This window comes from Hemitrygon akajei, chromosome 5, assembly GCF_048418815.1.
Source record: "Hemitrygon akajei chromosome 5, sHemAka1.3, whole genome shotgun sequence".
Lineage (NCBI taxonomy): Eukaryota > Metazoa > Chordata > Chondrichthyes > Myliobatiformes > Dasyatidae > Hemitrygon > Hemitrygon akajei.
In genome coordinates this window covers 64868809-64882880 of record NC_133128.1, presented here as the reverse complement: position 1 = coordinate 64882880, position 14072 = coordinate 64868809, and the positions used below count along the sequence as shown (strand labels likewise).

The window sequence follows — 14072 nt, the reverse complement described above, 5'->3', positions numbered from 1 at the left end:
ATCTCATGGCGTATTCCAGTTTAGCCACTGATGTTCTGTTAGAATTCTTATAGATAAAATCTGGTTCCCGTCTTACATTGGCATCCTGTCTTTCCTCCACGTTTGAGTTCTGACATTGTCAGTGAACATCATGGCAAGCTTAGTGTGGGGCAGATCATGTTTTACAAAGTTGAGTGGGACTTCGAGGAGCCGACATAGATGCTTAATGAGGTCAAGGCAGTGGTCATTATCTACATGGACTTTAATAAGGCATTTGACAAGGTCCCTCATGGCAGATTGATTCAGAAGATAAAGATACATATCTTCCAGGGTAAATTGTAAGTTTGGATTCAAAACTGGCTTGCCTAAAGAAGACAGAAGGACTAGGGGTGAAAGACTGTTATCCTGGCTGGAGGTCTATGATCAACTGGTGTTCTGCAAGGATTAGTGCTGTGTCCTCCGCTGTTTGTGATGTACAGTATATATCAATAACTTGGATGAAAATGTAGATGGGTGGATTAGCAAGACTGTGATTGGTGGAATTGTGGATAGTGTAAAGGACTGAGGGTATTAAGTAGTGAGGTCTTGGAATGTATGCATATTGAGGAAAGAGGCATTTTCAGCACATTAAGGTGATCAACTCCGTGCCCTGACCAAGTGCACCAACCAAACTTATGGGAGGACGGGGAAGAGATAGTGGAAGTTTTGTAGTAATATTTGCTTTGTCATTAAAAAAACGATAAGCAGTCATAGCTTTTTTTCCACAGCTGGGTATTTCAAAACCAGAGAGCACAAACATAAGACAGGAGAGATTTAAAAGGGACTGAAGAGGTAACTTCTTTCACAGAAGGTAGTGGGCACCTGGAATGAGCTGACAGAGGAAGTGGTGGAGGCAGGTATGTCTGCAACATTTAAGATGCATTTTTATAGGTAATTGAAGGGGAGGGACTTGCAGAGCTATGGGTGACTGGGACTAGCGGGGAGAATGCTGTGGTGGGCACGGACCAGCTGAGTCAAAGAGCCTGTTTCTATGCGTATTTCACTAAGACTGTAAGGACTATTAAGGAATGCAGTGGGATATAGATCAGACAGAGAAGTAGCAGATGGAGTTAAATCTGGGCAAGTGTGTGATGTTGCACTTTAGGAGGTCAAATGAAAGGAGAAAGTATACTGTTAATGATAGGCACTTTAATAGCATTTAGATACAGAAGAACCTTGGGGTCCTGGTCCATTGTTCACTGAAAATGTCAATGCAAGTGGATAATGTAGTAAAGAAGACTTATGGAATGCTTGCCTTCACTGATAGGGGTATTGCGCTAGAAGAAAAGGGTGGACAGAGTTGGGTTATTCTCCTTAGCACGTCAGAAGCTCAGGGACGACCTTTAGAGGTTTTAAAAATTATGAGAGGCATAGTTCGGGTAGCAGTCAGAATCTGGTCCCCAGTGTAGAAATGATAAACGCCAGAGGGCATGCTTTTAAGGTTAGAGTGAAGAACTTTAAAGATGGCATGAGGGGCACATTTTTATGCAAAGAGCAGCAGGGACTTGGAGCAGGTTACAAGAGTAGTAATGAATGAAGCAGTTTGATGGATTTTAAGAAGCTTGTAGATAGACACGAGTATGAAAGGAATAGAGGATATGGATGATAAACAGGAGGAGGATATTTAGTATAAATAGCAGCAAGATCAACATAACATTGTGGGTCGAATGGTTTGCAGTTTTCTATATTCGACGCTCTAATAATTTTGCTTAATGTTTCCAGCTATTTTAAATAAAAATTTTATTGGAGCTATGATTGTGAGGTCAAGCTGACCATATACTACTGACGTTAGCTACATTTCCAGGTTGGTATTTCCACTTGGACTCCTCCAAGAGTTAAACACATCTCTGATAATTATAGAGCAAACACAAGGAAATCTGCAGATGCTGGAAATTCAAACAACACACACAAAATGCTGGTAGAACACAGCAGGCTAGGCAGCATCTATAGGTCTCGGCCCGAAACGTCGACAGCGCTTCTCCCTATAGATGCTGCCTAGCCTGCTGTGTTCTACCAGCATTTTGTGTCTGATAATTATAAACAGTTATATTGAAGCTTCAGAGAAACAAAGTGAGTTATGTTAAATTTTAATAAAATGTAGTATTCTACAATGAAAATGATTTACAATAAAAACAATTTACATGTTTGGTACTGCTCATTCATCATGCAATCTCTTAAAAGTGTTACAAGGCTTTTCAAAAATCAGTAACTAAATTGAAGAACTGTGTTTATCTGTGATTAAACTTGCAGCATCCAAACTTTCAAAAGTAAAATACGTTTTAGTAGAGAGGACCTAATGCAAAAGTTATAGGCTTGATGTATGCAGCTTTTCATCTTATCAAACTTTTATCAGCTTTCGCTTGGTTTTGAATTCTTGATGTGAAAAGAGTTTGCCTAATGCTATTATTTAACTATTCACCACAGTGAGTGCGCCTGTAGATTTCTTTCTATTGCCTTATGTAATTTGCTGTTCCCTTTTATATGTTGCTGATTTGAACTTATTCACCGAAATAATAAAATTTAAAAAATGGAAGCTCTCAGCGGGCAAGTCAATATCTATGTGAAGAAAACAGAGTTAATGTTTAAGTTCTGCTTTGTTTCTCCAGTTTTACTTTTGCTTTTAGATTTAGATTTCAGATATCCAGCACCTGCAGTTTTTTATTTGTTTTTCCATTGAAATGTTAACGTAATAGTTATGGCCGCTCAGGCTTCAGTTAGACCATAGTCCAACAGAATTAGTGTAATGATGCTATGAAAATGTTTATTGAGTTTTACAATACCTGCAAGCTAAAAAGGACCAGGTATTGGTTAAAAGTGTCCAATACTATCAGATTACTTGAATAATCCAAATGATCTTCCTTCATGGAATGAAAACTAGTGCTCATATTGCCCTCTTTATGAGCCAAATTTCAATGTTGCTTATTCCTGACAGGGAAACCAGCCTTGCAAGTGAAGCACATGTCAATAGAATATTTAATTTGAAAAAAACACTTCTGGAACCTTCTGACCATCAACGGTACTGCTTGTCATTGGTTGTCTCAACATTTGAGCATTTAGATGCAGGATACATAATTAAAGGCTCTAATTACCTCATGTCACTTTCTCTGGCGTGGTTATCATCAAGGTCTTCAATAAACTTCTCTCCCTTCATCCAGTAGATTATGGGGCTGACCTCTCCACCGTAGCCAAAAAATGCTCTGCAAGTGAGGTTGGCAACAATGCCTGTTGAACAAAAAAGAAAAGACATTTTAGGTACATGTAAAATTTAGCCAATTTCTTCAAACAGTTCTGACATCTGGTGCTGGAATGTAAAGTTATCACTGCAGAAAGATCATCTTGATTTCAGAAACTCTAATATAGAAAAGCATTGTGAGAAATCAGTGCTATATTTCTGTTTATCTTTACTTGTTTAATGACTCTCTGTCTACAGAGAAATATACCAAAGTTGCAGAATCCCTTTGAAGATTGCTTAATTTGGTTTCATTCAGGTCCCTTCAGCAATCCCATTTTACCTTTGAGCAACAAACAATCTGCTGGAGAAACTCAATATATTGATCAGTATCTGTTTGGGAAGAGGGGAAAAGTTGTCAATATTTCAGGTCAAAAATCATGCATTAGGAATAAGTCTGGAGAATGAGCAACATTCCCACCGCTGCCTTTAAGGAGTTTGTATGTTCTCCCCGCGACCATGTGGGTTTCCTCTGGGTGCTCCAGTTTCCTCCCACAGTCCAAAGATGCACCAATCGGTAGGTTAATTGATCATTGTAAATTGGACTGTGATTAGGCTTAGATTAAATTGCAGCATTGCTGGCTGTGTGTCTTGAAGGGTCGGAAGGACCTATTCTGCACTGTATATGAATTTAAAAAATAATAATGAACACAAAGAGGAGAGGGGGAATGGTGAATTGGTTCTCTCTGGCTCATCTCTTGTGCCTCCATTCTAACTTCATTGGTTTTCACATTTTCATCCATTTATCTTTCGATGGTGCACTTATCCGAACAGTGACTTGAGGTGAAGGCAGTTCAGCTAAGTGATCTCGAGGTCTAGAAAACCTCTTCAGAATGATATTCTTCCCAGTGCTAATGGCACCAAATAATATTATAAACGTATGGTCTTGAACTGTTTCTCTTTCCACAGATACTGCCTGCCCCATTGAAATCAGAGTTTTCTGTTTTTATTTCAGATTTTTCAGCATCTACAGCTTTTCTGATTTTCATTGTTTCCATCTACATCAAACTTTGTTTTTGGCTGCTGGATCAGTCTGCAGGTACAGGCTGGCAAAGTGCTGTCTCATCGGCTGGAACAGAATGCAACATGCAAACAAAGCTAAAGTAAAGGGTTTTTGTGTATTAATAGGAATAACATGGAAGAGTGTGAGTAATCTACTACCCTGGCACTAGCATACCCCATGGATGTTGGATTTCTGGAGCTGCACTGCAATTGATTTGTGGTTGGTGCTGCATCCATGTAAACTTGCACAGCAGACACATCAGGGCTGGGCATTCTGCCCTTTGGGTTTGCTCTGTCATTCTGTAAGATCGTGGCTAATCTGACTGTAACTTCAGATCAGTATTCCTACCCACCCTGGTTACTTTATACAATCATTCGTTTATTATGTGCCGTGTCGTATGACTTGGGCGGTAATGGTCTTTCCATGACCATGCTTGCTCTTGGCAAATTTTTCTCTGGAAGTGGCTTGCCATTGCCCTCTTCTGGGCTGTGTCTTTACAAGACAACTGACCACAACAATTATCGATACTCTTCAGAGATTGTCTGCCTCGTGTAGTGGTTGCATACCCAGGACTTGTGATATGCAGCAACTGCTCATACGATCATCCATCACCTGCTTCCGTGGCTTCATGTGATCCTGATCAGCGGGGCTAAGCAGAGGGTCCAAGGCTGACCCACAGGCTAGCAGAAGGAGGGAGTGTCTTATGCCTTCTTTGGTAGAAATGTACTGTATCTCCACCCTCTATCCAAGTTTACATAATGACTGCTCTGAATTCTCCCTCAGCAGACCCTTTGGAATCTTGTTTGTTTCAATTGTGTTACCTAGCCTATCTTGTCCCACCTTCCTTATAAGACAACCTGCTCATTTATGTTATCACTCTGGTAAAGCTTTGCTGAATTGCAGCCTTACTTCAGTCAGGTAACAACTGTAAACAATGCTCCAGATGGTCTCCCCAATGCCTTGTACAATTGAAACATTACAATTCTACTTTTGTATTCACTTCCCTCCATAACAACTAAAATGAAACTGTCAGTTTTCCTAATTATCTGTGGTATCTGCATACGAGTCTTTTGTGAACCATGCACTTGGCCACTGAGATCTCTCTGCAGCTCAGAGCTCTGCTTTTTCTTACCACTAAGATAATATCCTTTCCATACAGTTCGAATGAAATTACTACTGAGAGAATGGTAGGAACAGTAAAATCATACTTTATTGATGATGTGAAAAGATAAACATATGTAGACACAGTGTAACAAGATTGAAAAAAATCCCAGACATCTTCTTAACTGTCTTTGTCAAATATCTGTAGATTTCAATAAAATTCTGATGAAACAGTGCAATGAAATTACTCGCAGATACTTCTTAAAATGTATGTTACCAAGAGTGGTCTCAGAACACCTTTTCCCAGTGAATAATAATCAGGAACAAGGATGTTTTCAGTTCCTTGTCCAGTTTGTGCTGACTTATGTTCTCTCAGCAAACTGTAGACTCCAGCATTACAAGAGTCTTCACCATGCTCCATGTTGGAAATGAGGTGCCTCACAACTCAGTCTGGTGAGATTTTATGCTGGGGGAATACTCTCTGGAGACCTGCCCTGTGTCTACCCTCTCCCTGTATCTTTGATTGCTCCCCCCTCTCCTGATTCCTTGCCTGCGTTCAATTGTGAGGCCCAAGGGCAGCAATACCAGTGCAGCAACTGCAAATATCTCCTTTCCAGTCAAACTTAACCAACCAGAGGCAGGAAAAAAAGGATATTTTAAAAAATATTCCAAGACTAACTAGCAACCAAAAACAAGTCAACGAGGCATTCAATTGTATGATTATGTTGCAAGGCCTTCCTTCCTATTATGCCAGGAATTACTTAATTGAATTTGTGATTTATTTCATTAAGTGTTTGCTTAAGTAATTCCTGAAAGGGTTGACTTTTAGCATTGGACTTGAATTTGAATGTTATTCATTGTCATAAATGTTCAATCACGCTCCTTGATCACTAATCAACATGGCAGATGGGGCACTACAAATGACTGGAAAATTGCAGGTTGAAAAGTTGCTAGGCTCCAGTTTGCAAACGCCTAAATTGTTACCATTCAGACAAATCTGGGTGAAACCTGTGCCAACAGTGAGGTGAGCTCTCCAAAACAAAATAATTCTGGGGTCTGGCTCTTTCAATCTCAGTATTATCATTTAACAAAAGAAATAACAAACAAGATCTATGACTTTATTTTTTGCTAACAGTGAAAATGGCTTTAGCATCATTTAACGAGACATTGCATTTAAACTTACAGAATGTTGTGGAAAACCAATAAATGTACAACATTATATTTACTGTACTCATGCCTTTCTTGATTGATCTTGTTGTAACAAACTGAAGTTAGATCAGTGGAGTTCGTTAATGACTACAAACTACATCAACAGCAAGCATTCCTCAAAATGGAATATTAGCTTGCAAATGAGCTCTATTTCTTCTTAAATGTATGTTCTCTGGAAGCTATTGATTTATTGATTTCAATGGCTCTGGAGTTTTACATTTTATGCAATGTCTACTAACTGGACTGCACACAAAATAATTTCTAGTTATACTAAAGAGACACAAAAAGCGATGCCCGTAGGCTGAAAGAGTGGTAAGGTTTATGTACTTTATAGCACTCTCCCTTCAGCACATTATGAAATGACGGGGCCAAGCAGTAGACCCTAGTTTGCAAACACCTAAAATGCAGCCCTTCAGATAAATTGGGGTGAACTGTGTGTCAACAGTGTGATAAGCTCTCCAAAACGAAATGAATATGGTGTCTGGCTCTCAACCTCAGTATATTCACTCAACAAATTGCAAAAATTGTAGTGACAGGATTACCAGATTTTTGGCTTTATTTTCTGCCAATAGTGAAGATCCAAACATGGCTTTGGTGTCATTTAATGAGATGTTACATTTAAGCCTACAGAAGGTAAAATACATCCATTATGCAACTGCTACAGACCAACAAAAAATGGAACACTAAAAGCAAGGATTGATAATAGTAATTAACTAATGAATTTAAGAGCTTGTATAGCCTACACAGTGCTTTGAGCTTGTTCAGCATTTTGGCTCATCTGCTACATCACACTTCTTTCCTACCCTCTCACATTATCCCTGGATTCCCGGGAGCCCAAAACACAAATATTAGATATCAGCCTTGACCTTCCTGGACACAATATCATCTATAAATTTATAACACATCCCTGATGGATACTCTGATTGAGAAACAGTCAGAGTGCGAGGGAGCATGAAGAATGTATTTGCCTCGGCAGGATGACTTTCCAAGTTCGATTCACACCAGCTCTAATGAGAGTGTAAAATGCAGGCACAGGTCCCCTCAAGGCCAGATTAATCCTTTATGTGTACAAAACCTGTGAACTGCGCGCCAAGTCCAACATAGTTCAAGGATTGAATAAACAGGCAACATGACCCAACTATAACTACATTCTCTATTGTCGTGGACAAATTATGGCATGACCTTTCTGAACGGAGTCTTCGACCCATGAGCTCCCTTAGTCCAGCAACACTTATAGTGCGCTCTTGCATGAAGTGCTTGTCAATACACAAAAAGTAATTGAACCCCTACAATGAAGACAGCAAGCAAAGTGACTGGGAGCATGGGAAAAAGACTTCTATGAAGATTTTCCCAGGTTATCTTCAGAATGGGGCCACTGGATCATCTGGAGAACTGGTTCTTTGTGGCTATTAGTGCCACTCCAGTGACAGTTCTGAAGCTACAGTGAATGATTAGAAGGGAAAGCAAAGAGATTTTTCTAACTAATTTCTGGATGTTTTACTCCGTAACGGAGATATTTGCTTTAGTGACTAGGCATCAACATATTTCTCAAATCACTGTTTTATCTTGAGAATAAATGTTTATAGCATAATTTGATGTATCAATCCAGTGCTAGCATTCGATAATTACTACTTCATGATTATTATGCTGAAATTAACTTGGGAAATGCAAATTACCCACAAACTACCCCTTCTGGCATGCCTCTGCTAATCAATGAAGTCTGTACTGTGGTTGCACTGCAAATGATATCATTCTTTGCTTACCTACACCATTTAAAGCTGGCAGTGGAACAGTGGAAAGCGCCAATGGTTTCCATGGTGAGCTCGTAGGAATTATTGGCCAAAGCATGAGTCATTTGATGAACTTTACAGCATGGATGTGTCATATCTGCCACTGCCAAATACTGCAAAGAAGTAAGCATCACAACAGCAGGAGGCTGGGACCCAAGAGCTCCTAGGGTCTTGGAAGCACAGTGTTGAGAATTGAATACTGCCAATCCATTATAATTACTACTGCCGTCTCAGTTATCTGTACCCAAGGATGATCTGCTGTGATGGAGATGTGGTGCTACACATGTTAGGCTTGGATATCAGGCCTCAAGCCATGGCATAGTGTTTGTACAAGGCACTCAGGAGAACACAAAAATTATCATACTTCGAGAACACTGTGTGGCAATAGTAGACCACTCAAATCAGCTGGCATTCACTTCGTTGCTCAGGTAACTGAAGGACAATGAGATGGAAGAGTTGAGGAAGGTCGTGTCCGACAATAGGCAGAGGCAACTGACAGCTACTGATCAGGGTGAATCTGCCTCACAAAGGCCAGCCGTTCCAGAGTGTCCAGATGTGCAAGGTGAAGATAGTGTAGACTTAGGACCCACCACAAGTCTGAGACTGAGTGTTAACCTCATCTGTTGCTACACCACAGGGAGAGATCAGAGTTGTTGGGTAACACTGCAAATGTTGGGGAAAATAGTTTCCAGGACCAGTAGTTAGTCAGACTTGGCAGAAAATCCAAAATTCATTAGTTCTCAGTCTATGGAATGGGTAAGTTAAGTTACATGTTACACTGTTATGTTTAATATTGTTAACCATCTCTATGTATCTTAATGAGTTTGTCATTATCTAATATTGTCTTTGTTTACATCTATTTTAATAGTACTAAAATTAATCTAAAAATTATTGTACTCACCAGAAAACCTTTGACAGAAATCAAAACCCCATTGCCAGTTTTGCCTTTTGTCAAAGCCTATTGAGGGCAGGGAGTACAGCCAGGGAACAGGCCCTCAGGACACCTCTACTTGACCAACAGTGCTGATGTCTGATGAGGTGGGCCCTCTACATCTAGATGCAATGAGTGTGAGCAAGAAGCAACACAGTTGGCAATACGACAGTGGGTTGGTTCCAGCCCGCTCCACCCAATGGAGCAAAGTGGAGAAAGCTCAAGAGCTTCATCAGGGGTCCAAACAATGTGTGAATGGATTTGAGTCTGGTGAAGGAGGGAAACGTAAAACAAGAATAATGTATTGATTGTGCCACAAGATAGTAAATGGCCTTGGTTGAAGGTTACAATGTCTAAAATGCACCAGGACAGGATCAAGCTGCAAATTTCAAAGTGAATTTATTATTAAGGTACATGTATGTTACCATATGCTTCCTTGAGATTCATTTTCATGTAGGCATTTACAGGAAAAATATAGAAACACAAGAGAATTTACAAAAAACTATACATAAATATACAAGCACCACACACAAAATGCTGGTGGGACATAGCAGGCCAGGCAGCATCTTTAAGGAAGATGTACAGTTGACATTGCGGGCTGAGACCCTTCATCTCAGGATCTTGGCCCAAAACGTCGACTGTAGTGTCCTGACAAAGGGTCTTGGCCCGAAATGTTGACTATACTTTTTCCTATAGATGCTGCTTGGTCTGCTGCATTCCACCAGCATTTTGTGTGTGTTGCTTGAATTTCCAGCATCTGCAGATTTCCTCGCGTTTGCATAAATATACGAAGATGGTAGAGCAAGATACAATACGAGTCCTAGATAGGTACAAGGAGCTTAGAGAAATAGAGGGCTATGTGGTAGGGAAATTCTAGGCTGCTTCTAGAGCAGGACCTGTAATGTGCTATAGATTTCTATGTTTCTGTGTTTCTATAAATAGGCAAAGACTGACAACCAACTATTGTGCAAAAGAAGTAACACTGCAAATAAAAACTGATACTGAGAACGAGTTGTCTTTAATTATGGGAAGCCTCATTTTGGACTAGTTGGATATACAGAGGTGGAGGCATGACAAGAGAGTAGCACACCAAAATAACTATGTCTGGCATCTGCACAAGGTTCAGGTCCTCTGAACTATCACAGAACAGCATCTGAATAAACAGTAATTTAAAAAAAAGATACTTTGGAGCTCAAGGTTCTGGGCAACCAAGTGCATTGAGTTCTGAATTGTGCTGTGAATTGAATTGCTGGGTTCAAATCACAAGTGCTGCTGTTTAATTATAGCCAGTAATAAGTATTATTGCTTATTAAATCTGGAAAAATCTCCTTGAAATACAGCAATAATATTATTTTAAGGAATTCACGTGCAAGAACACCTATCCTCCTTGAAGGGGATAGCTTAAATGGCCTATCCTTCGGATCCCTGTGGAATGAGTGGCAATTAACTGAATAGCATGCTACACAATATTGCAATTTAAAGCTTAAGATATATCTGTTTAAAATGTGCTGGAGCAAGAAAGCTTCAGTGTTAAAAGGGAGCACAAGTCTCTCATAATAAACAATAGTGTCTTCTCATTTTCAGCATGTACAGTACTTTCATCAATGTAAGAATAATAAGTGCCACATATTGCAGTTCAACAGTTAGTCAGTCATATTCCTTCTAATGCACTGTCATACTGAGCTTGGTAAAGCCCTGTATGTCTTGATGTGATTCTTCTCTCTGATTATTTTGTAGACATTACACAATCAGGCAGACTTTCTTTAACACTGGGATTAACATGAGCAATTTGACTCACATTTGCATGCTTGTGTTCAAAGACTCAATTGCTGAAAAGAAACCGATGGACACTGAAATGCTAAAAAACTTGGCACTGCTCATTTATGTGCACACTACTGCCAGCACAGAGCACTGGTTGTGGCTATTGGTGTCAGATATTTATCTTTATTTGAAAATCACGTCTTGATTAAGGATCGCAACAGCTTTATATAATCAGCTTCAACTGTGCTGAACAATTGTGCCTGAGGTGACCCACTGATGACACATGCTTAATCTTTCTGTCAGATGAAACAAATCAATTTGCTTTTTACTTCAAGCTCATGGATGATCTCCTATTTCTTCAGGGTCTGTTATAATCTTCAATACTTGCACAGCATTTGGGTTTAATTCTTCATTCACTCTAACTCTGTGTAGCCTCATCAAATAGCTTAATATCTCTGTGAAGAGAGGGTGCTGGGCTGGATCCTGTGTCCAGCATTGAGGGTAAAGCTGTAACGTGAAAGATTGTGAGCTTACTGTAAAGACAATGGAGGCCCAAAAGACCTACATACATGAACAACAATACTGGTTTGATACTGGCAAATTAATCCAAAGTAGGAACACTGTCAAGATTCATTCAACCTTGCAGCCTGAAACAGTTTCTGGCACTGAATTTTATCTATTGAGATACTTAATAAGCTGATGTCTGTAACATATGTGTGGGTATCTATTTTAGCTGTATGTAAAGTCAGGAACATAATGATTCATTGGTGACACGGAGAACTGACACAACACACACACTTTATTTATTGCATTCTCGCTAGCTAATCTGAGCACCGGGACTTAAATCTTACATATAAGCCATGAAGTTTCATCACACTCCTTACCCTTTTCGGAAAGCACATACTGTATACCTGAACATTATTTTAGGGTTTTGTCCTATTGCTTTTGCTTCTACTTCTCAATTTGAGGAAGGTATCATACATCTTGGTACTGGCACACAGACTCTGTTCTTTAAAAATTCCACACTCTATGGCCTGAGTTGTAAATGTGCATGTCTCAGTCATTTCGCTTTCCTTTTTACTCAAGAGTTGGCTGAAGTCAACTCAACTGTAGTCTCCATATCCATAGCTCAGCAATAGTGCAGTCTATTGTGGAATGTGATATTGTTCTGTAGTTCTGAAAACTGCAAACTTTGCAGTTTGCAAACTGTAGTTTCACATACCTGTTTCTTTACTGCTTTGACAATTCTAATCTATCTCTCTAGTGCACATTTCATGCTATACAGTGCCTAAAAAAAGTATTCACCACTTTGAAGTTTTCATGTTTTATTGTTTTACAATATTGAATCACAGTCAATTTAATTTGGCTCTTTCTCCCACACTGATCAAAAGACTATTTTCTATAAAAATGAAAACAAACTTCCACAAATTGGTCTAAATTTATTACAATTATAAAAAAACTAAATAATTGATTGCATAATTACTCAGCCCCTTCAAGTTACCATTTAGTAGATGCACTTTGGCAGCAATTACAGCCTTGGGTCTGTGTGGATAGGTCTCTATCAGCTTTGCACATCTGGACACTGCAATTTTTACTCATTCTTCTTTAAAAAACTGCTCAAGCTCTGTCAGATTGAATGGGGATCGTGAATGAACAGCCCTTTTTAACTACAGCCACAAATTCTCAATTGGATTGAAGTCTGGACTCTGACTTGACCACTTGAGGACAGTAACTTTGTTGTTTTTAATCCATTCCTACGTGGCTTTGGTTTTATGCTTGGAGTCATTGTCTTGCTGGAAAACAAATCTTCTCCCAAGTCGCAGTTCTTTTGCAGACTGCATCAGTTTTTCCTGCAGGACTTGCCGGTATTTTGCTGCATTCATTTTACCCTCTACCTTCACAGTGAAGCATCCCCCACAGCATGATGCAGTCACCATCATGCATCACAGTAGGGATGGTGTGACTTTTATGATGTGCAGTGCTTGGCTTATGCCAAACATAGTGCCTAATCTGATGGCCAAAAAGCTCAACTGTGGTTTCTTCAGTCCATAAAACCCTCTTCCAGCTGACTTCAGAGTCTCCCACGTGCCTTCTGGCAAACTCTAGCCGAGATTTCATGTAAGTTTTTTTTCAACAGTGACTTTCTCTTTGCCACTCTCTGTGGTGAACTACATATACCTGTCTGGACACGCCCCCTGCTGACTGCACCTGTGGCTCCTCCCACAGACCCCTGTATAAAGGTGATGGAGGTCTGAGCCCGGCCTCTCAGTCTCCAGGATGTAGTATGGTGGTCACTCACTGCTTGTTCCTTCTTCCAGTCAATAAAAGCCGATACCTCGCCTTTACGTCTCAGAGAGAGTTATTGATGGTGCATCAATTTTATTGACTGGAACACACAGTGTGGAAGGCCATAGTGGAAGCTATTAGGCACTGGAGGCACTATCTCGCCGGCAAAAGGTTCACCTTGCTGACCGACCAGCGCTCGGTTGCGTTCATGTTCAGCAACCAACAGCGGGGCAAAATCAAAAATGATAAAATTTTGCAGTGGAGAATAGAACTCTCCACCTACAACTATGATATCCTGTACCGGCCTGGCAGACTCAATGAGCCCCCTGATGCCCTATCCCGGGGAGTGTGTGCTAGCGCACAGCTCGACCAGCTATACGCCCTTCATGCACATCTTTGCCATCCGGGGGTCACCCGATTTTACCATTTTGTGAAAGCCCGGAACCTGCCGTACTCCCTGGAGGACATCAGGACGATGACCAGGGACTGCCAAATCTGCGCTGAGTGCAAACCGCACTTCTACCATCCTGAAACGGCGCAACTTGTCAAGGCCACCCGCCCTTTTGAGCGACTGAGTGTTGACTTTAAGGGCCCCCTTCCCTCCACCGACCGCAATGTCTATTTTCTCAATATTATCGACGAGTACTCGCGGTTCCCCTTTGCCATCCCCTGCCCTGACACCACTACCATGTCCGTCATAAATGCCCTGTGCCAGCTCTTCACTCTGTTTGGATATCCCTGCTA

General features: G+C 40.4%; 1 protein-coding gene across 2 annotated transcripts in view; it reads right to left on the bottom strand.

The window, feature by feature from the left end:
- The window catches only part of LOC140727831 (interleukin-1 receptor accessory protein-like 1), a 1400327-nt gene that overhangs the window by 62327 nt on the left and 1323928 nt on the right, over positions 1–14072 (bottom strand). For both annotated transcript variants that reach the window (XM_073045632.1, XM_073045631.1), the window contains exon 7: positions 3108–3240. In XM_073045632.1, coding sequence (XP_072901733.1) covers positions 3108–3240 — 133 coding nt within the window. The remainder of the gene's footprint in view (positions 1–3107; positions 3241–14072) is intronic.